Below are 26,789 nucleotides of genomic sequence, written 5' to 3' on the forward strand. Positions count from 1 at the left end.
TCCTTTACCATTCCATGATTACTAGAACCACTTAATTCTGAATTCATGGAACATCACTCCATATTCCCCCCTTTTGGGAAGTACTAAGAGTTAGTGCTACGATGATCTACCTATAGATGTTTTACCTTTTCAACTTTGGCGTCTTTTTGCATCATTGATGACCCTTACTTGCCTTGCGGAGATTTTTGTACCAAGGATAACATAATTCCTTACTCACAAGGGTAACACTTAGTATAACTGACACACATAGTCCCTTAAGCTTGACTTTGGTCATTGCTTGCTTTAGAAAACATCTTCCTGAATGACCTTTAAAGGTTATTCTTCTGTCATCCTTTCAATTATCGTTGGAACGCAATCTGAAAGTCTCATGATGTCGACCATTATTAAATCACTCAGTCCCTAATTCATGTTTAGTTTATCTTGTTCACCAGCCCATACTGATTTCTATTATTCTGAGGTATAACTTTTCCTTCTGGTAGTCACGTTGAAGTCATGAACTTATTTCTTAAAATGAGGACATGACTTTGTGGACTATACTCTTTTATTATCTCAAAGCCTGGCACCTCTCGTATTTTCCTTCACTTGACTATAGACTCTGTAATACTGTCATTTTTTGATCTACCATTGTTATCCATGTATCACGTCTTACTCATAATGCTCCATTAATTCTCTTTATATTTCTTGCTATCTTTTCTGTCAATCACTTTATTCCGAAAACTTCGACAATACATTCTTTTGCTTTTAGCTCCCCTTGCTTCATCCATGGGCTTTTCGGGTTGCCCAACATTCTTTCTCTACTAGGGACGGGAGCCATACTAAGGTAATATTATCCCTTCAAGGTTTCCAGTGCCTATCTTTGTAGTACTCATATCTAGCTGCACTATTTGCAACAATTTTAGAGTACACCATCTGGGTGTCTCACACGGAGATCTATTAGTACATGCAATATCCTTCGGAAATGTGAATTAACGCAAACAGTCTATCCACCATTTTGGGTCACTCTAACCCCAGTCGTATCCTGATATCCGTCCCTCTCTTATACTTCTTTTGTTAGACCTCATAGGGCATAAATGAGATGGGTCGCCCAATTGTACATACCTATGTTACTATTGAAGGTAACTCAAAATGCTTATATCTCCCTCCTGAGTTGAAAGTAACGATAATCTTCATTAACTGGGTACCTCGTACCCTTTTTCACCTTGCTTATTTTACTTGCTGGAACTTATGTCTATTTTTCGATTCTCTTTTTCCTTTTTATCGTAAAAGTGAATAGACATTCTTGCCTTAGGGATCCTTATCAAGAAGCGTACACATCTTAGTATACACACGGTCTGCTGAATACTTTATATTTATCCATCATAAGCATGATGCAAAAATCGAGTTCTTCTAACTCAACTCTTCCACAACTATATCTCTTACCAACTATCTTTCTGGATGTAGGCATCATCGTATTATAAATAAGATAAAGTTTAGGAAATTGAGTTCCTACAACTAAGCTTTACCACACGATCTAGAGTAAGAAGAAAGAGTGATAGTCCTAAATGCCCTGTAGCCTCGTGCTTATAAGTGTGGTGTACGACACACCCATAAACAAGACTCTACTAAACACGGCTTGTAAACTCCCTAGGACAGAACTGCAATGATACCACTTCTGTCACGCCCCAAACCTGGAGGGTGAGACCGACACCTGGTGCCTCACCTATCCTTGCGTACCAACTTGCGACTAAGGGACTCTGAACATATAATGTCATACTTTGGCCATGGGCCATATTGCAAGAAAATTGCAAATTCTAACTAAACATTAATATAATGCTGGGCCGACAAGGCCGTAATAACTACTACAGCTGGCAAACCGACAAAATATACATAAAAGGCCTACAAGCCCAACATACTGCACTAATTGGCAGGATATGTCTACAAACCTCTACTGATGGATATACTGTGATCGAAACAGGGCCCCAATCTACTCATAACATATATACATATATACACAAGATGTACATAAAGCTCTAGACCCAGCAACTCCGAAAGGTATGGAGCTTACTGATCAAGCTGAACTCGGGCAACACTAATGAGGAGGTCTACCCGTCTGTCTGTCTGAACCTGCATACATGAAATGCAGTGCCCCCATAAAAGGGATGTCAGTATGAAATAATGTACCGAGTATGTAAGGCAATATACTGAAAGCTAAACTGAACTGATAATATAACAACTAAAAGCAGCTGGAAGTCAAATATAATCTGAAGATATGCACACCTGCTGATACTGACTCAACTCTCTCAATATAATAAGTAAAATAGTTGTCCAGCCTTATAAGGCTCTTTATATATATAACTGCTCTGCCGTAGTAGGCTCGCTCATAGGCGCTCGGCCATACTAGACTCTGTATCTCGGCCAACTGGGCTCGCTCACCACAGTAGGCTCGGTATATAACTTACCATCTGATTTGAGGTTGCCCAATAGGGGCCTGCCCGATTATAGCTCGATGGTAATGAAAATACTGTAATACTATATATATAGACTCTCTGCTCTCTTGACTGGAAAAGGAAAATACTCCATTGAATATGAAGTCTCGATACAGAGAATATTGTAACTTACAAGACTAGGAAAGTATACGTATATTCCGGGACATGAATTTTTCTTTATGCCTCGTTATCAAACTTGTATAATTACGAGATCATGAAAAATAAAAGAAGAGCTTAGCCTTAACATACCTAAACCGATTCTTTTTTGAGAAAACACGTAACGGAAAATCGAAGTAGGGAAAATCCGTATGATATTCTTGAGAAAGATTGTACCGGGCCTTCTTTGAATTAGAATTTCACGTTGCACCTTGTAGTATTTCAGAGAATCTCACGTTGGTCATTGTTATTTCTCTCTTAATAATGTTGGAATGTCATTTTACTTAGTCTTAGAAAAATTCCATACCTTACTAATAGATAGACCAAGTATCTATACGTATAAACAAGATGGTCTTTTGCCTTATGACTCATTTTATGCATTTTGCCACTTTGGCTTAGTATATGCCATGTGGCAATCCCCAAAAGACACTTATCCACTTAATATTATAATTATCTCCACAATTAATCAATTATTCACATAATTAAGAATTATCTCAAATTATCTAGAATATTACTCACTTTTAACTCACCTTATACACCTTACTATTATGGTCATGCGGTACCTTGTATGGTACTAGTCCATAAGTATCGGATATTTTAGCTCGGTCCGTATTTTATCCCAAAATATCAAACTTCGACGAAAATTTATTTTCTTCGATTTGCTTACCCTCTCATCTTCACGAATTTATTCTTCACTTATTTGAAATAGCATAATGCTTATAATCTCTAAATAATCTTGTCCTTGAACTGAGGTTAATTATCTTACGATAATTTCACGTATAATACTACAGGGTATAACATCGTCGTAATATAATACTGCAGGGCGTAATATCGACGTAATAATGCGGGGCGTAACAAGTTAGTTGTAAAGTGGTTACTTAGCTGTAAAGTGGTTAGTTAGATGCAAGCTGGCTAGGCCATACATTTAGTTAATTAGATAGGATACCGTGTATATATATTCATTAGAGGTATCAATAATAGGTGAGGTTTTATTTCCCACTTTTCCTTTCTCCTTCTCGAATTTTCTCCCTCTCTCTCTTACTTCGACCTCCATTGTTGTTCAAGTCAAGCTTGAGCCAGCCTTTACTTTGAGCAATTAACACATAATATAGAAAGATGCCATGAAAGAGGTTAATACTGGCTCAAATGCAGTTCTTAGACACCATCATGTTGTGGTTGGCCTTTCATCAAAGACTTATCACAGTTGATCAATTGAAGAAATGAAGTATCTCTGTGCCAAGTGAATGTGTATAATGCAGAACGAATACAGAGGAAACAGTGTCTCATCTCTTTGTTGACTGTGAGTACTCTAGGACTGTCTGGGATACACTGTTACATTGGATGGAGAGAGGCACCAGATTGGAGGCTGGAATGATGAAGTGGAATGGCTCTCAAAAAGGATTAACAATTGCAAGCCTTGAGCAAGCATACTGGCATTTCTTTTTGCAGTAGTTTACCACACTTGGATGGAACCGGACATGTGAAGATTTCAGGGGCAAATGACAGAAAGTATTACGAGGATTCGAGGAGACTGGTGGTGGAATGCAGTTGTACAAGGTAAAGTGGAAGCGAAGAAGGTGGCTTACCTGCGGTTAGTGGGGAGCATTGGAGAGGAGGAGAAGAGAGCGAACATTGCGAGATATAAGGTAGCTAGAAAGGAGGCAAAGATGGCAGTGACGGAGGCAAAGACGACAACTTTTGCTCGTTTGTATGAGGAACTAGGGAACAAAGGCGGGGAGAAGAAGTTACCCCGACTCGCTAAGGTGAGAGAGAGGACGGCTCGGGATTTGGACCAAGTTAGGTGCATAAAAGATGAGGACGGCAAAGTTTTGTTGGGGGATGACCAGATAAAGAGGAGATGGCAGACCTACTTTCATAAACTTCTAAATGAGGAAGGGGATCAGGATATTGTACTAGATGAATTGAGGAACGCCGAAAGCCCCCATGTACTAAGTGATTGTCGGGACATTGAGGTCGATGAGGTCATGGAGGCAATGCGTAAGATGAGAAGGGGCAGAGCTACCGGACCAGATGAAATTCCGGTTGAGCTTTGGAGGTGTGTGGGTAGAGCAGGCTTGGAATGGCTTACTAAGTTGCTTAATGTTATATCCAAGACTAATAGGATGCCCGAAGAGTGGAGGTGGAGTACAATGGTCCCGTTGTATAAGAACAAAGGCGATATCCAGATCTGTAACAACTATAGGGGTATTAAATTACTAAGTCATACCATGAAAGTCTGGGAGAGAGTGGTAGAAATGAGAGTGCGAAGGACGGTGTCTATTTCAGACAACCAGTTCGGGTTCATGCCGGGGCGATCTACCACAGAAGCTATCCACCTTATTAGGAGGATGGTGGAACAATACAGGGATAAGAAGAAGGATCTCCACATGGTGTTTATCGATCTAGAGAAAGCGTACGACAGGGTTCCTAGGGAGGTCTTATGGAGATGCTTAGAGGCTAAAGGGGTCCCGGTTGCCTACATTAGGGCGATTAAGGACATGTATGATGGAGCTAAGACTTGGGTTAGGACAACAGGAGGCGATTCAGATTATTTTCCGGTTAGTACGGGGTTGCACCAAGGGTCTGCATTCAGCCCTTTCCTATTTGCCCTGGTGATGGATGCTATAACGCATCATATTCAGGGAGAGGTGCCATGGTGCATGCTATTTGCTGATGACATAGTCCTAATCGACGAGACACGACGCGGCGTCAGCGAGAGTTTAGAGGTTTGGAGACATACCCTTGAGTCTAAAGGTTTCAGGTTGAGCAGGACGAAGATGGAATACCTTGAGTGCAAATTTGGGGCAGAGACGACGGAAGCGGGAGTGGAAGTGAGGCTTGATTCTCAAGTCATCCCTAAGAGGGGTAGTTTCAAGTACCTGGGGTCGTTTATTCAGAAGTCCGGGGAGATCGACGAGGATGTTACACACCGTATAAGGGTAGGGTGGATGAAATGGAGGTTAGCGACGGGAGTCCTGTGTGACAAGAAAGTGTCACTGTTACTGAAAGGTAAATTTTATAGGGCAGTGGTTAGGCCTGCTATGTTGTATGTGACCGAGTGTTGGCCGGTGAAGATCTCACACATCCAGAGGATGAAAGTTGCAGAGATGAGGATGTTGAGGTGGATGTGCGGGCATACAAGGAAGGATAAGATTAGAAATGAAGATATTCGAGAGAAGGTGGGTGTGGCCCCCATGGAGGACAAGATGCGGGAAGCAAGACTCAGATGGTTCGGGCACATTCAGAGGAGGAACACTGATGCACCGGTGAGAAGGTGTGAACGACTGGCGGTGGTGGGTACGAGGAGAGGTAGAGGGAGACCTAAGAAGTATTGGGGAGAGGTGATCAGGCAGGATATGGCGCGACTTAGGGTTACTGAGGACATGACCCTAAACAGGGAATTGTGGAGATCGAGCATTAAGGTTGTAGGTTAGGGGAAATTGTGATGTCTTTTTTTACAGCGCACTAGAGTGAGACTAGCCAGTTAGGAATTAGTCTTAGAATGCTATTGATCAACTATTGATGATGGGCTTTATCTTCTGTGTATTAATACCTTACATCTTTCTCGTATTTCCTATATCTCTTATATTGTTGTTACTTTGTTTTTTATGGAATTTATGTTATGTTATGGATTTTACGGTATTTTATGTTGTTTTATTATGAGTCTATTGATAGTACTAATATAGTGTCTCTTGTTGCCTCTTTGAGCCGAGGGTCTCCTGGAAACAGCCTCTCTGCCCCTCGGGGTAGAGGTAAGGTCTGCGTACATATTACCCTCCCCAGACCCCACTTGTGGGATTACACTGGGTTGTTGTTGTTGTTGTTGTTGTTGTTGAGAGTGGAAATGACACGAGGTAGCCACTTTTAAGCATGTTGTTTAAATATATTCACAGTTTACAATGTATTTAAAGATTAACCTATTTCGCGCTCAAACTTAAGGACATGACATCCTAGAATTTAAACTCAAAATTCAAACTTCAGGACATCGTCTAAAGTTCGATAATTGTGTCTTGAAATTCAAATCTCATGTCCTGAATTTGAAATTAGTAGTTCAGAAATTCAGGACACATAAATGTCTTGAATTTCAAATTAGCATCTCAAAATTCATGACACTAAGTCGTGAATTTCAAAATTCAGGATACTTAGTCCTGAAATTTGGATGAATTGGCTAATTTTTAAATACATTGTAAATTGTGGATATATTTTAAATAGCAGGCTTAAAAGTGGCTATTGCTGCACTTCACCCGATTGAAGACATAGTACTCCAACTACATATTAGAGCGCAAAAAAAGATCAATCGGAAGAAGTTTTTAGAAAGTTTGAATAATTTTCCTGTTTAGTTTTAGAAAGTTGCACCAAGGGTCGGCGTTCAGCCCTTTCCTATTTTCCCTGGTGATGGATGCCATAACGCACAATATTCAAGGGGAGGTGCCATGGTGCATGCTATTTGCTGATGACATAGTCCTAATTGACGAAACCCGACGCAGCGTCAATGAGAGGCTAGAGGTTTGGAGACAGGCCCTTGAGTCTAAAGGGTTCAGATTGAGCAGGACGAAGACGGAATACCTCGAGTGCAAATTTGGGGACGAGGCGACGGACGAGGGAGTAGAAGTGAGGCTTGAATCTCAAGTCATACCTAAGAGGGGTAGTTTCAAGTACCTTGGGTCAGTTATTCAGGGGACCGGGGAGATCGACGAGGATGTCACATACCGTATAGGGGTGGGGTGGATGAAGTGGAAGTTAGCGACGGGAGTCCTGTGTGACAAGAAAGTGTCACCGTTACTAAAAGGTAAGTTTTGTAGAGCAGTAGTTAGACCTGCCATGTTGTATGGTACCGAGTGTTGGCCGGTTAAGAACCTACACATCCAGAAGATGTAAGTAGCAGAGATGAGGATGTTGAGGTAGATGTGCGGGCATACAAGGATGGATAAGATTAGGAATGAAGATATTCGAGAGAGGGTGGGCGTGGCCCCAATAGAGGACAAAATGCGGGAAGCACGACTCAGATGGTTCAGGCACATTCAGAGGAGGTGCACTGATGCACCTGTGAGGAGGTGTGAGCGATTGGCGGTGGTGGGTACGAGGAGAGGTAGAGGGAGACCTAAGAAGTATTGGGGAGAGGTGATCAAGCAGGACATGACGCGACTTAGGATTACTGAGGACATGGCCCTAGACAGGGAATTGTGGAGGTCGAACATTAAGGTTGAAAGTTAGGGGGAAGTAGTGAATATCTATACAGCGCACTAGAGTGAGACTAGCCCGTTAGGAGTTAGGCTTAGGATACTACCGGTTAACTACTGATGCAGGGCTTTATACGCTGGATATTAGTTTACCTTCCATCTCTCTCGTATTTCCTATATTCTCTTATATGACTGTTATTTTGCTATTTTAATTTCTTTTATGTATGTTATGTATTTTATGTTATTATATTATGAGTCTATCAATAGTACTAATATATCGTCACTTGGTGCTTTCTTGAGCTGAGGGTCTCCTAGAAACAGCTTCTCTGCCCCTCGGGGTAGGGGTAAGGTCTGCGTACATACTACCCTCCCCAGACCTCACTTGTGGGATTATACTGGGATGTTGTTGTTGTAGTTTTGTAAGACTAATTGTAAATAGATAAATCAGAGGGGAGACTATTAAGTAGCAATAGTGGCTCTATTTGGGTAGCTCTGTAGCTCATTGGAGCTAGCGGAAGTAAATAGTTATACTTGGTTGAACAAAATTTTTGCCCGTTTGACCCAAAAAAAGAAGTGAATATTAATATTTATCTTCATATGTGACACTCAACAGTTCTTAGAAGATGGGCTAAACATGGAACTGTCTCTTTGTTACTAACAAAATCACTTCTCAAATGACTTGGACCAAAAAAAAAAAATATTATTCTTTTCCAATAAAGTGGATTAATATGTGTGATCCTTGTACATTCAGAAGCATGTATCCAAGAGAGTAAAACCACCAAAACAATCACATTTTGATATGTCATAAACTGCGTAATAGTTTGACTATAAGCCTGAAAAATGCATTGCACCATAAAATTTAAGTTCACAAGAATTGTCTCTACAACCCCCACTCATATCAGTGGCAGAGCCTTGTTTCTTCTCAAATTATAAGCTATATTGTGTCATGTACGATTCCCGGAAGCACAGGAAAACCCAAAATATACATAATACCTGCTTTCATAACAAATGATGAAAATTTTGCAGTCCTTGTATAGCTAGAACTTTAGAAGTTGATTGAAGAAGTTGCAAAAGGAACGCAACAAAGGGCTTCTCTTGTAACAATGAACAATAGAAGAATTGGATGATACTTTACCATCATCAATTATCACAAGTACTTTACCAATAGGAAAATGACAACGGCAAGAATAACGATAAATATGACCAAAAGGCACAACCATGTACAGCCGCCTTTTGTGCGTTTATTCAAAAATGCTAATTTCCTTTGCACCCTCTGTTTCAAAGGAAAATGGAAAAATCGCATTAGCTTGAGCACGACAAAATCAGAGATTTCACTTCTTATTAATTCCTCCATCCAATTTTACCATCCACAGGTTTGAATGCAAGTGCACCCATCAGCATTTTGATTACCATACAAAATCTTAGTTTACTCTGCTAATTAATCTGATAGCATTGGTTTGTGTATTCATGTTATGCAATAAACTATATGACTTTAGCAAAAGCAAAACTACTTCTTAAAGAAATGTATATATAAGAATGAATAACTCATGTAACAGTAACATACACAACACAACCAAAAAAAGAAAAAAGTCAATTTGAAGCATATTGAAAACGGGCAATACCAGAAGCCGGGAGTTTGTTGTATCAACATGGTAGTCTAAGTTATCCTGCATATCAGATAAAATGTTATGCTGCTAAAATGTAGATACAGTTTTTGAAAACCCCATCAAAATGAAAGGGATAGAAATGCTTTCAAGTGTTAGACAAAACCATAAAAGGTTAAAATGAAACTTTTTGCAGTAATATCACCCACCAGTAGTGCAGTATGTAGGTTCAGCTCTTCATTGATTGCTAATGCAACATGTTTTGTGCTTGTCACTGTCTCTTCCAATTTATCAAGATCCTCATCCTGCTCTGTTTTAAATATAAATCAAAAGACAACCACATTAACTTAGCTTTTTGAAAAAATAAGCAAACATGTACATTTCTAGTGTTATGACAACATGCCTTTAATAACTTGTCGTTGAAAGCCTACAAGACCCTGGTTGTCAAGACCAGTTGCCCGACTGATAACATCAGGTCGCTTAGTTTCTGGGCCAAGCAAGCTGTCCCTATTTGCAAGGTTATTCATATTGAGTGTGGTCGCCATCTGATTAGCTTTCGTAATCATATTATCGAGCATGTCATGACGACGCTTCATCTCCTTTTTGGTTCTGTTTACAAGTAAAGAACCATGAATAAACTTACAAATCTTCATCAACTAATAACAGCAAATATATACTCTGAAAAACTGTTGAAGACATAATTAAGTAAATAAAAATGTGCTCTTTCTAACACCATAAGCTTTTAAATGAGATGGTCGCACACTTCAACATTGTATCAGAGCAGACAAAGGTCCTAGGTTTGAGTCTCACCGCCACCCAATATCAAAAAGAATTTTCACGTGCTTGGCTCATCAAAAAGATTCAAGCCCGCACGTGAGGGGGCGTGTTGAAGACATAATTAAGTAAATGAAAATGTGCTCTCTCTAACAGCTTAAGCTTTCAGATGAGATGCACACTTCAACAAAAACATAAAAATTCCCATACAACTATTAAAATGATTTCGGGATTAATGATTCACTCCACTTTCATTTTTCAGCTATAAAAATTTAACACCTCCGGCTTATGGACTAAGACTAACTTTTTTTTGGAACTAATAAAAGTGTACCGCACCTGTACCTCCAGAAGATGAACACTTCTTTAACTATATCATTTGTATGCTGACCAAGTTGACCATCAAAGTCATCTATTCAGCCTACTCCCATCAAACTTCACCGGAGTTACACTCTCCTCAAACCACAACTCCAGCAATCCAGCTTTTCCTAACCTCTCCGCCCTCCTGTTGACCCTCTCAATCTCTATGCTCCACTCCACCCTATACTAAACCCTGTTCCAACATACCTAGGACTCATCAGCTCACCTTTAAATAATGATTTTAAACTTTACGTTCAAGTTGCAAATCGTCTCTCCCGTATCAACAGTGTATTTATATTAAAAACTTATTAACTTCACTTCTACCCGTTGTCACAGCGGGTTATAAGCGTAGCTTATAATCTGAGGAGTTATATCTCAAATCTGAAACTGGAATTTAACTCTATACCAAAGGCAATAACCAGAGAAACAAAGCCATTTTACACCAAACTGTATAAAGAGGGAACAAGTACCAGATCTTTCAAGTAAAGATAAGATTATAATCATGAAGTAAATTTTCAAGTCAATGATAGTGCATCCTTGAGCACAAAGTATAGAACAGAAAATGTTGAAGTAAATTTGTGAAACAACATGAAATCGTTGATTTACCATCTTTCTGTTTAAACCTGAGTACTTTATAAGGATATCATAATAAACTGAAAGATGATTTAACATAATATCATAAAAACCCAAATAGAAGTCTGTATGCAGTTTTCTTACAAAGGCTGCTTGCTTGGGAGTGTTGGAAGAAGGGACTGGAGAGTATCAAGCCTTGTCTTTAATATAGTGATTTTTCTCCGAGCTGCAGATAAATGTCGTTGTGTTTCAGGTCCGGAAGAGGGCAAGGAGTTCCTCGCAGAAATCATAGAACCGACTTCATCCGCAAGTTTGGATGCTTCATTAAATTCTCGCATCCATGAGTCAGCAGACGATGCCATAGATAGCTGAGAAATCAAAATTGCATCTTAGGCAAAAAGAAAAAGAAAAAAGAAAATGAATATTAAATATTACTTCTGACTCTTATTCAAAATATAAAAGGAATACTGAATTAGCTCTACGACCAACTTGAATTCCCACGTTTGAGTTGACAAAATTAATAACGACGCAAGTCGAATTAGGCATTGTATTTGGGTGACTATTCGTTATTGAGGAATAGATAGGAAAAGAAAAGAGAAAAGGTTGTCTTTGGAACAATAAAGTTGGATTCCATATAATATTTTCTTGTGGTGTAAAATATAGCGAAAATTTCCTTTTCAGAAGATGAACATTGTTTTACAACAACAACAACAACAACGAGCCAGTCAAATCCCACGAGTGGGGTCTGGAGAGGGTAGTGTGTATGTAGACCTTACCCTTACCCCGAGGGGGTAGAGAGGTTGTTTCCGAAAGACCCTCGGCTCAAGAAAACAAAAAGACGACAAAAAGAAATAATATATCAGTACCATCAATAAAAACCATAGAAACATAACAGCGTCACATGAACCAGAAAATAGATGAAGAGCAAAATAATAACCAATAGATAAAGCCCGGTACTAAGAAAAACGAAAGAAGGGTGTGAACTGAACATTAACCACTAGCCGTCTAAGACATAGACTAGCCTCACTCTGGAGCGCCGTAGAGAAATACACAACTACCCCTAACCTACAACCTTAATGCTCGACCTCCACAACGTCCTGTCTAGGGCCATGTCCTCGGCAATCTGAAGCCACGTCATATCCTACCTAATCACCTCTCCTCAGTACTTCTTGGGCCGCCCTCTACCTCTCCTCGTATCTCCCAAAGCCAGTCTCTCACACCTCCTTACCGGGGCATCTGGGCTTCTCCTCTGAACGTGCCCAAACCATCTAAGCCTTGCTTCTCGCAGCTTGTCATCCATGGGGCCACACCCACCTTTTCCCGAATATCTTCATTCCTAATCATATCTATCCTAGTGTGCCCGCACATCCATCTCAACATCCTCATCTCAGCTACTCTCAACACCATGAACATTGTTTTAGGATGATATAAATCATATAGGCAGACATTCATTTTGGGAGTACGTTATTTGAAGTTTAACTTTGGAGCTGCTTCCCATAATGAGTTAATTTGCAATAACTTTATAGTTAATTCCAAGGTGCAACAGAAAAATAACATCTCAGACTTTTATAAACACGCAAAGATCAGCATCCATACCAAACTGCCTCTGAGATATCAGAGTGCAGCCAAAAGTAAAGAATATGTGGAAAGAAATAAAGAGAAATAAAAGTGGGCACAGGCTTGGAGCTGGCCATAAAAGTCGCAACGCGGGGAAAAGAACCAGAATGTTGTATAATAAGGCTTTTCAGTGTAAAATAAGGCTTGATGCTGCAAATAAAAGTAATAAAAGATAAGATACAGGTAAAGAACAGAAAAAAAGCTTCATGATGGTTGGTTCAACACTCAAGCATAACTCACGCAAAAAAGTGTGTTACAAATATAACTCTTAAGCTTGAGTTCACACAGTCTAAACTCCAAAGTGAATATTAAAAGTCCAGTAAAACTATAAAAATCTGAAACCAGAATAAAGAGTAAACATTGACAGATGAAACTTAGGACGCCATGTCTCCTTATTTGAAAGGACAAAAAATAAAATCAACAACGACTGTTGAAATAAAAGGAACCATAGAAAAATAAGGCCACCCGGGACATGGCAGAGCAGAAGCCCTTATTCTTCATCATCTAAAAATGCAAATATGTTATACGCTTTGGGAGCTGTTTTATTACGTATTACATCGAATGTTTACAAGCAGAGACGGGTCCAGGATTTGATGGATACATGTTCCACTGCTTTTAATGCAAACCGACCATAGTGAAGTGATTGAATTTGGGTGTACATTTAGTCGGTTCGATCCTTTTTGATTAATTCGGTTCGTGTCGGTCCATTTTGAATTAATTCAATTCAATTTAAAAGATTTTTTTTATGCATAAATGAATATGTGATCTCAAAATCGAATAAGTTCTTCCAATTCGGTCTAATTCTATGGATTCAAATTCGATTAATGTGATTAAAAAATATAAAGTAAAAGTAAAATTTTATATTAGGAAATACACTTCAATCTACATATAGCTAGATTAATATTATGTCTTTGATGCATCACTCTAAATTTTTCTAAAATTAATAAAATAACATTAGATGGATAAAAAGAGGAAATGATTAAAATCACATTCAAATAAATTTGAAGATCTAGAAAAAGAAAAAGGAAGCAAATACAATTTAAATAAATATTAAAAATGGGATGGTACAAAAAGAGTGAATAACAAAGCTGAAGAAATTAAAAGAATTTAAGAGAAGGAGCATACAGAAAAGAAGGGGAAAAAGATGACAAGAGAACAACTAGGAATCAGAGAGTCAATCCTGGCCTGTTATGTGGGGCTTTAGTGCTTTAACCGGGGCACCTACAGTCACTTTGTGACTTGGGGTGCCACCCGTCATATATGTTCATATTTTGCAAAATACCAGTACATATATAAGATTTTAGCCAAGCGACCGGGTGGCGTACCACCCCCAGTACCCTACATAGATCCGACCCTGTTTACAAGCAAAAACATCTAAACGCAAATACACATGCACATGAATAGGTTTTCACGGAATGAAGCTCATAAGAAGCAGAACAGGCATGTTTTGGAAGTTTTACATACTAGAACATCAATCATATGCTAAATCTTCCATACTTAGTATAAAAGGAAATGAATCTGACCTTTCACCAAAACGATGTCAACCAGGCTTGTTGATCTAGAGCTTTAAACAACACACTGAATTACCTCAATATTGCCTGAGAACTTCTCAATTGCAGCCCATGCCTAACAAAGAAGTGGATATACATAAATATTTATAAAAATTTAAAAAACTAGAGTAAAATCTGAGGCATATATTCTGAAAAAGTTAATGTAATAATGGTCATTACTTTCTATAAAGAAGCATATTAACTCTTGACTTGTGTGCACAGAACGAACAAGAATGAAGTTAACCAAACCAAATGATTGAAAAAGACAAACCGCTGCAAGTAAAGGGAAGTTATATAGAAGCATATTAACTCTTGACTTGGATAGCGGAATTCATTTAAGGGATTTGTCTAGCAAACCTTTCTAGAGTAGTATGCTCATTAAACAATGTGGAATAAGATTCTTATAGGGGTTGATAAGAAAATATTATAAAAGCGATCAGAGATTTGTAAACCCATCCTTCAAGAAGCTATTCAGCAATAGTAAAAAGAGCTAATGAAAAATAGGAGCTTTGCTGCAGTTCCTGAGCTGAAACTGATAGAACAAAGCATCTCTTGGAACCAGACCATTCCAACACTCAATGATTTATTTCTCAAGACAAATTAGGGGTTCAACACTAGAAGGATGCCCATCATAAAGTGAATGAAATGCTGCAGGTAGGAATGCAACCCAATGACTAGTGAAAGCTTAGGAGGTAGACGTTCATCCGGTAAGCCAGAATAAATCCTTGACCGATAGATGTCTTATGCAAGCTGTCAAATTACCACGACAGTCCTCCTTTATTTGGGTTAGACAGTCGACACTAGCAATATGAGGTCAAATAGAACACTAAGCTCTCAAAATTATGTGAAGACTCCCAAGAAAATTAATAACGGAAAAAATGAAGAGTATCCTGTAGAACATTTATTTGGCATATCACAATTTCCTGATACCACTAATTACTAGCTGGTGAATGTTCTTCTGAGGTGAAAATATACCATATTCCCTACTTAACAAGACTTTTCTATTTTGTTCAAATTAAAGAGGTTAGAACCAAGATAAGAACTAGTTTTACATCTTCGGTTATTATCTGTCCACAGAAACCGTTCATTCTTTTCCATGTGCATAATCTCTCTCCTTAATGCAGTTTTAGATAATTAGTCTTAAACACACACAATATAACTCAGAGTGATTATGTGTCCACAGAAATCATATTCATCCTTTTCCCATTGACAAAAGTTTTCTTTAGTGCAGTTGCAAGTTAACCGTCTTCATCACCTCATATGACCATGATGATATCATGTCTACTGTGAAGACCCAAAAACGAACCAAAGAAAATAGATAAATAAAACTTTACCCAAAGATGGTGTTATATTCTGGTAAGCACAGAGATTATGAACTAATATGGTCTACTTCACCATAACATCAGAAAGAACAAAAAGTACGAACAGTTAAGCTAAACAAATGAACAAATACACAATCACCAAACACAAACACATTTTATCTATATAGGAATAGGTAACTCTAGTGATGAAGAAATCAAATTGCTTCTTTAGTGCTGTTCACTCCTACTTGATACTTTTAACGGTACGGAGAAATTTGCAAAACTACTTCTTTTTGGAAATTGATTTGCAAACTAGTTGTCATGTTTAATCGATCAAATTTATGCAACACTTCCATATGCCGTCCCTATTTCCTCTTTGTATGGGAACATTAGTAACTGCATCAACAGAAAGTAAGCAAACAGTTGAGCCACCACATACAACATAGAATCGATCACTTTATTGTGAATGTAAATTTCTTTAACTAAGTGATAATATATTAAATTCTATTTGTCCAGCGTCATTCCTATTAAGAAAAGACCAAGTTCCTGGTATAAGATGTTCTGAAATCACCTGACGATTAACAAGGATAGCTTTGCAAATTTCTTTCTTTGACTAAATTTGCTATCGAACCGCAACACTAAGATCATATCACCATTTCATCTTATAGAGATAAAATCGAAGATAAATTTATTACAGCACATCCATAAGTTTGAAGAGATACCCTTCTCTATGGAACACATGAAGGCATTTTCTTAACGATCAGAAAACTCCAATATAAAACAGCATGAGCGTCTTGTAGCATTTTCAGAAAGCTGCTTGCTCTGAAGCCAAAATCAATTGACTTCCCTGATATCTTTTGTCACACATGTCCAGGCCTTCAATAGACTCTTAAAGTCAGGCAAACGCCTCACACTCGACAACTTACAAAAGAGAGGCATCATCCTTTGCAGTTAATGCATACTTTGTGAGGAAGAAGAGTTAAATGTCAATCACTTATTCCTATACTGAAGATTTACATGCCAAATCTAGAATTTTTCTTTAACTCCTTGGGCATTAGAAGTTGTATGCCAAGATCTACTCTGTATTCGTGCTTGCTTGGCATAAGAAGGGAATGACCAGATCCTCTCTTGGTATATGGAACTCAATTCCAGCAGTCGCATGGTGGGTTATTTGGAAGGAGAGAAATGCTAGAGTTTTTGAAGATAAGGACATGTAGATATCTCAAACAAAAATGTCTATGTTGGTTTTTGGTGCAACATGGGCATGGAAAATGTGTTAAGAGCCTGACACTATGATTGACTCCCTTAGTTCTTTACACACACTAAAGTACTCACCTTTTTGGATGTACATTCCATCATTATCTTTTTTGTTGGGTTTACATTTACTAAATACTTACATTACCTATCTTAAAGTGTGGGCTCACTTTTGTTTCTCATAAGAGACAAATCCTGTTCACACATTACCTATTGAGGGCATCATATCATTGTACAATCTACGAAACAATATGGTGCTATCCTCGACTAACATAGGTTTTCATTACTACACCAGCTGCATAACAGAATCTCAGTTATTACAAAAACTCCAAAGTACTTGTTTTCTTGAATCTAACTCGGAAGTCCCTAATTGTCTTAAACTTATACCAAGAAAATATCTTAAACGCCAAATTTATTGAGTATTGAAACGAATCATGTTGAAGTAGAGAAAAATCCATATTGAGGATTCATATAATCCGAAATGAATTAATTTGAGAATTAGGCATAGTTGTTGTTGTCATATTGCAACTCATAACTGACAGCATAAGCCTAACATCAGCTCTTTTATACTTGTAAAGGAGAGCTGAGGCCCTGTTACTGATATAAGGAAATAATAGTTAACGTACTTGCATCATTAGAAACTCTTAACAATACAATAAGATTAAATTTAAGGTAACAATCAAAAACAGAGGCGGATCCAGGATTTTAAGTTAATGGGTTCCTACAGAAATCTCAAGTTAATATACAATGGATTAACGGATTAGGTTCCAATCTAAATATTCTTATACATTTAGGATTTTTCAATAGATATACAGGATCTAGGAAAAAGTTACTGGGTTCACGGGAACCCGTAACTAATGCACTGGATCCGCCCCTGATCAAAACAAACATTTTATTTAAGGTAACAGTACAATACAACACTATGTGTAACAACTAACCAAACAAGCTGTTATTTTACAGTTCTGTTAGATGAGTTCAAATGTAATACATATATTTTTTCTGCAGTATTGCAGAAACTACAATAGTAACTAAAGCAGCTAATTCCAGAATTCAGTTTACCTCTAAAACATACCAAACCATTAATACCAGAAGTGAACTATTGGCTCTATTAAGAACCTACTTTTGACATCATTACAATCTCCATACAACTGTCAAAATACTACCAAACTAACAAAACCGAATTAAGACAAAAGCTAAAAGTTTGGAAATTCTTAATGTTTACGCAGCAATCTTCCTGAGTTTAGCAGAAACCCAAAAAGAAAGGATAAATACAAAACAAAATAAATGATTCATCATGAAAACCAGAGCAATCTAGATTCAAATCAGAAGGAACGAGTAATTAGTGAAGGGTGTTGGAATTTACCATACGCAATGAATTGAATCAACAGTTTGCTGGTAATTTTGGATCAGGACTCCGCGTGAATTCTGTATATGACCATTTTTCCTTTAGTTCTTGTAACAATTAATTGAGGAAAAGGTCAAAAGGAATGAGGGGAAGGAAGGAAGCCAGCTTTATTGTCCGTTTGCAAATAAATTACAACACGAATATACTTGTTATGGTACTCCCATAATGTGGGCCGTGAGATCTTTGGCAAGTTCTTTGATTGGGAATTCGTTTTGAGGGGATATATGCTGACTAATAAAAGTCTGAATATCTTTGAGAGTAATTCATATTTGTCCTTTAAATATTGTCGTGAGCATCTTTATTTCCTTAAATTTACTAAAGTAGAGCATTTTTAGTCTCACTAACATAATTTGTTTAAAAACTAACGGCACTACCTAGCAGTAAAAGGAAAAGTGTGACGTCCCGATAGGCCGTTTTGAGTACTACCCTTTATTTGTGTTCTAAAACCTCCATTAGCTTCATTTGATTTTTTTATTTTGCGTGCGTGGTTCATGTCGTTTCCGGAAAGTTTTTACGTAAAATGTGAAGAAAAAGTAATTTTTGGCTTAAATTGACACTTGAGTTGACCACGATCAATATTCTTGGTAAACTACCACGGATCAGTGTTTTAACAATTCCGGTGGGTTTGTATGATGTTTTTGGACTTGTACACACTTTTGATTGGGGTTTGGGGTGAACCGAGCGCATTTCGACGCGTTATGTGAAAAATTTTGAAAATGAGTTTTCAAGTTGAAAATCATGAGTTTCGATGATCAATTCTTGTTATTTGATGTTATTTTGATGATTTGAGGAAGCGAGCAAGTTTATATGATGTTATTACACTTGTGTGCATGTTTAAGTTTCATATGCGCTGTGGATGAGTTTGGATGGTTTGAGGACTGCTGATGCCTCACCTGTTTCTGGTGTCTGTTGCAGATCGCGCAATTGTGAGGTTTGGCTCGCGCTTTTGGGAACAAGAGTTCACATTTACGAGAAGGGGTCTGGGCTGGGTGACCTCCTATTTGCGAGGAAAACGTTCGCTTTTGCAAACTGACTAGGCCGCTTTTACTAACTTTTTGGTCGCATTTGCGACCACTAGCAATCTTGGACATCTTCGCAAATGCGAAGAGTGTATCTGTAACAACCCGACCGGTTGTTTTGGGCTTTAGTATTCCGTTTAGTGGTTCAAGGTCTTGGGTGGCTTCATATTGCGTATCATGACTTGCATGTATGGTCAAATTCGATTTTTGGATGTTTGGGATTTATATGGATGAGTGATTCTCATTTTAGAAGCCTAAGTTGAAAATATAGACCGAGGTTTGACTTTGTGAAAATAACCCCAAAATAGTGTTTTGATGACTTAGATAGGTTTGTATTGTGATTTTGGACTTGGGCGTATGCCCGAAATTCGAATTCGGAGGTCCTTAGGTTGATTTGATTTGTTTTGCCGAAAGTTGGCAATTTAAAGGTTTAAAATTTTGATAAGTTTGACCATAGGTTTGCTTCATATCTATCGAGTTCGGATTTTGATTTTGGGACTTGGAATAAGTCCGTTTTGTTATTTGAAACTTGTCTGCAAAGTTTGGCGTCATTTCCGAGTTGATTTGATAGGAATCAGACGTGCAATTGTGTTTTTAGAAGTTCTTGAGTTTCATGTGAATTTCATGTGTTTTGGAGGTCTGATTCATAGTTTCGGATGTTATTTTGATGGCTTGAGCAGGCGAGCGAGTTCATGTTATGCTTTTAGACTTGTATTGATATTTGGTGTGGAACCCCAAGGGCTCGGGTGAGTTTCAAATGCGTTTTAGAATGTTTGGAAAAGCCTGAGTTTTGTTGGTTTTTTCACATATGCTTCAGATCTTGCAAATGCGAGTTTTAGTTCGTATTTGCGATCTCGTATTTGCGAGGAGGGACATCGCATTTGCGAGATGGGCTGGGATATTACACCCCATATTTTCGTACATAAGAGTATGCCTTAAGTCAATTGATATAAGCTCAGAAATGAGATCATCTTTGAAAGTACATAAAGTAAGTTAATCATGTTACCTTTGAGGTTACTGTTAGTATTCTGTATTCAAAAATATATTCAAAAATAGAAACAATGTAAGTCAGAAATGTAGAAGAACAGAATTAATCCGAGACCACTGAATTCACAGTGCTTCCTTAAGGAGCTTAATCTCCTCCTGCTACCCGAGGTTTAGGATTATTTCCTCCCAGGATAGAACGAATTATCCTCACTGGTGTGGTGGTACTTTAAACCCCAGTAACCAACGAACTCAAAGATCAGTAGCAAATCACATTTACTGCTTTATTTCTATTAAAAACAATGCAGAGGGAAGAAGGAGAAATCAAAATTTTCGTAAGGAAAATCTGAGGGAGAGTTCATGTATTTATAGCCAAAATGTTGGGTAATACCGAAGAGTTGCACTCTTCGTGTAAGACTGCAACTCAAAATTGTTGTTTTACAAAACGACCATTTACGCAAACTACCAAATCAAATTAAAATGGAGGAAAAATTAAATTACCATCACAGAAATGGTCTAATTTGGATTAAATAATATTGCGTTAATATTAACAAATAAATTTGGTACAAAAAATTAATCAATCAATTAGATCATTTGACCAATACGAATCCGAAGCCAAAGCCGAAGACAAGCCGATCGAGCGATCAACGATGACGGCGCGATGCTTGCCTTCTTCTCAACTCTTTAAGAACTAGAAGAAGTGTAATTATATATATACCCATCACAATTCTTTTCCTCCTCCAATATGGGACAATGTCCCTTTGTCAAAGAGGAAAATTCAAATTTTTTATTTTTCCTCCATTTCCTATTTAGTCTATTTTTAAGCACTAACAAGCTTAAAACCCAACAGTTACAAATATTTAAGATCATGAATAACAAGTACCAAGAAGGTTGGAAGGCTTAGAAGCTAAACGAATTGAAGAAAATAAGTTTCGTCAAAAGTCGACAAGTTGGGAATGTTATAACATGTATTTTTGGGGTGATACTAGGGTGCTTAACATGATAAGGAAGTTATGTTATGAGTTAATTTAGTCTTATTATAGTCATGTATGTTTTGACGTCAAGCGAGTTGTGAAACAAAAGTTGGGAAAGGTCATCACAAGTTACATTCATAAATATGCTGAAAATTAGGTCAAATATAGCAGAGCTTTTCTCTCAATAATATAAGAACTATAGGGTGATCCACCTTTCAAATTGAAGGAATACGAGTGTATTTTCCAACACATTAAACCGTTCATCGATACGACATCAGAATAGAGAGATATTCGTATTTTCACGAGACTGCGCAAGCAACTCCCAATGGGTCCCACTTAGGCAGTGGGTGATTCTCCAACCTTTAAAGATCGAGACAAGGCTCATATGAAGTCATTTTTTGATCCAACCAGACCCTATACTCTCCCAAAATACTCTTAAAGCAGTCTCGATGATTCTAGAGTGAAAATAAAGATAAAAACATGAATCCATTGCTAGAAATCCTGTGGTGCTTGCTAGATCGTAGTTCTTCATCTTGTGACTGTTCTGGAGGATTCTTCAAAGTGATGTAACCTCAGATTTCATGTTGTTCTTGTTGATTAAGGTAAAAATCAATGTCTCCCTTATATATATTAGAGTTTCAAGGCGAAATACAAGTGCTTACACACCAACTTGAACACCAAAATTTGATTCAGGAAGAGAATACAACTTCTATAGTGTTGTGGTGTGCTTGAGGGATGTTGTGAGCTACACCAGCTGGGGATTTCAAGTTGTATCTACTACCTAAGGTAATTAAATCATGTTCTTGGTTGTTCTCAAGGTCAATCATATGTTGGTTGAGTTGTTTGAGTGAAAATCTACAAGATAGTAATTGACATGGCATAAGGAATCGTTATCTTTTTTGTGGGTTGTATTGAGACTATATATTTGGTTTGTTGTGGCTTGAAATTGTTGGAAATTGTTTGATATTGTTATGGCTGTTGTTTTTAAGCTTATCCATGTGCCAATTAAGTTGATTGAAGAGGAAAACATGAAAACAAGAGGTTAACGATAAAGGTTAAGGTGCTAGGTGTGTGGACTATTTTTGAAAATTTTCTTATGATGTTTTGGGCTTAAAAAGATATGGTAAGAATAAGTATGATGTTATAGATGCTGTAGGAAGATTCATGGAAAATGAATTGGATTAAATTATATTTTATTAATCGTAAATCGAGTTTGCCGCTCAAAATGGTTGTTAAAGTAATCAGAGAGCTTATTGTGAATTATATTGTTATTGTTTGGGCTATTTGGTGACTTTTAGTAAGCTATGGGATGTAGTACAAACAGGGGAGCTATCCGTTTTCTTGTATTGGTTTCGAAATATGAGAGTTACAATACTTATATGATGACGACAGAGTCAGTTTATTCATTGTAGACGTAAGAAGATTATATTGTGCTTGGTTAACGATTAGATAGAGGATTGCAAAGGTATGTTAAGGCACCTCCTTCTTTCTTTTGGCATGATCTAAAGTGAAATAAACGTAAACGATACGCTATTTTATAATGGATATACTCCTAACAACTAAGGTTGTACATGTTGTTCTTTCCTTATAAAGTTATTCCATGCAAGTATGTATGATCCTTGAATCCTATTGAGGTTCATATTGATGGTATGGATGTCCATAATGTTAATCGAAGGCGAGACGACCTTACCTCACTCTGAAAGTTTTAGAACGCGATTCCATGAGGCCAACATGCATTACATATATATGTCTATTTTACTATACCGAGTTGCGCTATAGTCGGTTAGGTACGACACCTATTGTGCAACCACTGATCAGTTGGGTTTTACCGAGCTCCACATGGTCGTGTAAGATTCTACCGAGCCTTATGATGGCCGGGTATGTTTTTACCGAGCCTATTACGGCCGGGTACAATATGATGATGCCCACAAAGGCGTATGTTTTTAAAAGTTTATGTGTGTGTATATATATATATATTCATTTATTTCATTTCATATCTTTGGTCTCATTTTCATATCTTTGAACCCTAGATTCGGTAAGAAGCGACTTTGAGGAGGGTTTTTCATCTAAAATCATTGGGTAAGTGATTTAGATCAATTTCAAACATATTTCATGATTATATATGAGATTTAACATCAAATTTGTGAGAATAAATTTTAGAATTTTGATAAGTTTGGTCGTAGGTTGACTTCATGGCTATCGGGTTCAGATGTTATTTGATGGCTTGATCGCACGAGCGAGTTTGTGTTATATTTTTAGACTCGTACTGATGTTCGGTGTGGATCCCCCATGACTAGGGTGAGTTTTAGATGCGTTTCGGAATGTTTGGAAGAGTCTTAGTTTTGCTGGTTTTTGCACAGATGCTTCAAATCTGGCAAATGCAAACTCGCATTTGCGAGGAGGGACATCGCATTTGCGAGATGGGCTAGGATATGCTAGGTTTGCATTTTCAAACAATTGCGATCATTTTTGTCTCTTTTGCGGATATGTTCAATCTCACATTTGCGATAAAATTGTCGCATTTGCGACATTAGCAGAGGTGTGAGGAGTGTCGCTTTTGTGATCATTCTTAGCATTCGCGGGGTTCATATTTGCGAACCCTAGTTCACATTTGTGAAACCTATGCCTGAACATAAGGGCTATAAATGGGGATTTTGGTCTTATTTTTATATATTTGAACCCAAGATTTGGTAGGGCGATTTGGAGGAGGGATTTTCATCTACAATCATTGGGTACGTGATTTTGATCAATTTTAAACTATATTTCATGATTATAAATGAGATTTAACATTAAATTTGTGAGAATCAAAGTGAAATTTTGAGAAAACTTTGTCTATGTTTTGAAAATAAAAATCTAGGATTTGAGTGTCGAGTTGGACTCGGATTATGAAACAAAACACATATATAAACTCGTGGGGTTATGGGTAATCGGAAACTACCCTTAGACCCGGGGTTTGACAGGGCGAGCCTGGGGTTGACTTTTGTTGACTTTTGAAAAATTGTGTAAAGATCATAACTTTATCTGTTATAATTGGTTTCTTTTGCATTGTTTTATGTTATTAAGTCGTTTTGGTGAGATTTGAGTTGAGCGGAGGTGAATTGTAAAAGAAAAGCTATTTTTGAGTATTGATTGAGGGCTTTTGAGGTACGTATCTTGCCTAACTTTGTGTGAGGGAAACTACCCCGTAAGGATTGGTTTAATTGTATTATTTGTATTATGTTGAGCCGTGGGCTATGTGTGGTTGTGGTATTGGAATTATTGTTGTAGAAGTGTGGTAGCATATGGGCACATGTGGTGCGAGTTGTTATTTTGTGATGTTATATATTTTGGCACATGTGGAATTTTTGAGAGTATTTGTCGAGGTGTTTGCATGTGAGTTGTCTGTGCTATTGTTAATATTGATATTTGCACATGCGGCGTGATAAGGCGAGCTATATTTGTTGGGTTTGCGCATGTGGCTAGACAAGGTAGGATAATTATTATGCGCGTGTGGCAAGACAATGCAGCATATACTTTATTATTGCACACGAGGCGAGAGAAGATTGGCTATGTCGGGGAAGATTTGTGATGGCTTGGGGGCATTATTATTGATGATAATTGTGTGGTGGTGTGACCTTCTTGTGTGTGTCATGCATATTATGAGTTTTGTTGTGTCGTTTCCTATGTGGTACTAGGTGTCTCTGATTTTTACATGCTGACTTGGGCTACATTAGTACACTTGCACAAGCATACACCGTAACATGTCACCTATATCAGTCCAGGAGTACGACTATTGATGTTTATTGATCATGTACATGTGTTCTTATATACCTTCCTTTTCTGTGCGTGGATTGGACTGTGACATGTGAGTTGTCCATGCAGATATGAGGTATTAATATCATTGGCACGTGAGTTATCCATGCTTATCCGAGGTAATAATGATATTGACACGTGAGTTATCCATGCGGTTATGATTGGTAATGTTGGCACGAGATGCGATGTGATTATGATTTGACATTTGAGACCCGTGACTTGTGATTTCGAGGTATAGTACCTGGGGGTGATTCTTGTGTAAACCTGGTGAAAGGATGGTTGATTATTAGGATGCCATTTGCTTTTCCTTAGTTGGGCTCACTGGCACTTTAACTACGTTCTAATTACTTCACAGCGTTATTACCTGTTTACTCCTTGTTGCTATGTGTTACTTCTACTTTCCATTTGCTAGTGTTATATTGTTATTCTTCTATGTTTAGCCTTATATTGATATTCATTCCTCTCTTAGTTTATGTTAATACTTGCACAATTTAATATGTCTAGTAGGTGTCTAGACATGACATCTTCACTACTCTATCGAGGTTAGGCTTGATACTTATTGGGTACCGTTATGGTGCACTCATACTACACTTGCTGCACATTTGTGTGCAGATCCATGTACGTCTGAACGTGCTAGTCATTAGATAGCTGATCGGGTATTGTTGCGGAGACTTTAAGGTATACCTATCGTTGCGTTTGCATGCCTCGGAGTCACCTTTTGGAGCATTATATTGTTACTGTTTACTTCCATTTCAAACAATGATGTATTTGTAGTTACTCTTACAAATGCTTATGACTTGTACTACCGATTTTTGGGGTTTTGTACATCTATTGGTGGTTGTTGGCTATGTATAGCAAATACTGGTTCATGCTTAATTGTTAATTAGTTTAAATCTATTAATTACTTAGTATGTTTTAGGCTTACCTAATCTTAGAGACTAGGTACCATTACGACTCTTAAGGAAGGATTTTGGGTCGTGACAATATTCACATTTGGGAAGGGAGGACAATGCGCATTTACGATAAATGTGTCGCATTTGTGACTTTTGGGCTTCTAACGCACTGATTGCATTTGAGATCCGTGCTTCCCATTTGCAGTGTTTCAAATTGCGAACAAGAGTTCGCCATTGTAATACCTGCAGCTGGGTAAAAAGGGGGAAACAGGACTTAACTCTTTTTATACCATTTCTCAACCCTAAACACTTTAGAGGCAATTTTCTTGAGAGTTTTTTTTTCCTAAAATCATTGGTAAGTAACTCTAATCCACTTTCTTTCAATTACCCATTACTCTTCATGAGTATTTAATATCAAATCTAGGATTTCCATGGTAGAAATTAGGGATTTGGGTAGAATTTGGCGATTTTGTAAAATTGAGATTTAGCCCTTGAATTGAGGTTAGATTTTGAAAAAAATCACATAACTGGGCTCGGTGGTGAATGGGTGATCGATTTTTTGTCCGAATCCTTGATTTTGACCAAGCGAGCCCGGAGTTGACCTTTTCTAATTCATCTAAAATTGAACCTTTTTCCTTTGTGAGTAGTTTCTAAAGCTTATTTTGAATTGTTTGATTGATAATTTTTTAGATTTGGTTGGTTTGGAGGCTTGTTCAAATGGCAAGCCCGTGGTGGATTGATTGAGTTTGTTGTGGAGTGAGGTACGTGTTGTATTTAACCTTGACTTGAGGAAATTAGGACTTGTTGGTCTTTTTGTTATGTGAATTTTGTGGGGAAACGACGTATATGCAAGGTGACAAGTGTATATGCGCCGTCATGAGATTAGTGTAA

General features: G+C 37.8%; 1 protein-coding gene across 1 annotated transcript; it reads right to left on the minus strand.

Annotated features, from left to right (window-relative positions):
* Positions 1–8,621: 8,621 nt before the first annotated feature.
* Positions 8,622–18,391, minus strand: LOC107796931 (syntaxin-52-like). Its single transcript, XM_016619751.2, has 7 exons — positions 18,195–18,391; positions 14,250–14,352; positions 11,254–11,477; positions 9,809–10,014; positions 9,615–9,715; positions 9,424–9,468; positions 8,622–9,074 (listed from the first exon to the last, which is right to left on the minus strand). Exons 3-7 carry the CDS (start codon positions 11,469–11,471, stop codon positions 8,949–8,951), a joined length of 696 nt encoding a protein of 231 aa, XP_016475237.1. The 5' UTR covers positions 11,472–11,477; positions 14,250–14,352; positions 18,195–18,391; the 3' UTR covers positions 8,622–8,948.
* Positions 18,392–26,789: the final 8,398 nt, after the last annotated feature.

The sequence above is a fragment of the Nicotiana tabacum genome, chromosome 5 (genome assembly GCF_000715075.1).
Source record: "Nicotiana tabacum cultivar K326 chromosome 5, ASM71507v2, whole genome shotgun sequence".
In the NCBI taxonomy this organism is placed as follows: Eukaryota; Viridiplantae; Streptophyta; class Magnoliopsida; order Solanales; family Solanaceae; genus Nicotiana; species Nicotiana tabacum.

Excerpts from the sequence above, each read along its gene's own strand:
- LOC107796931 (XM_016619751.2), bottom strand. The coding sequence starts at position 11,471 with ATGGCATCGTCTGCTGACTCATGGATGCGAGAATTTAATGAAGCATCC. Across the intron at positions 9,469-9,614 it reads ACCTACATACTGCACTACTG|GATAACTTAGACTACCATGT; the intron begins GTGGGTGATATT and ends TCTGATATGCAG. Across the intron at positions 9,075-9,423 it reads CAACAAACTCCCGGCTTCTG|AGGGTGCAAAGGAAATTAGC; the intron begins GTATTGCCCGTT and ends CCTTTGAAACAG.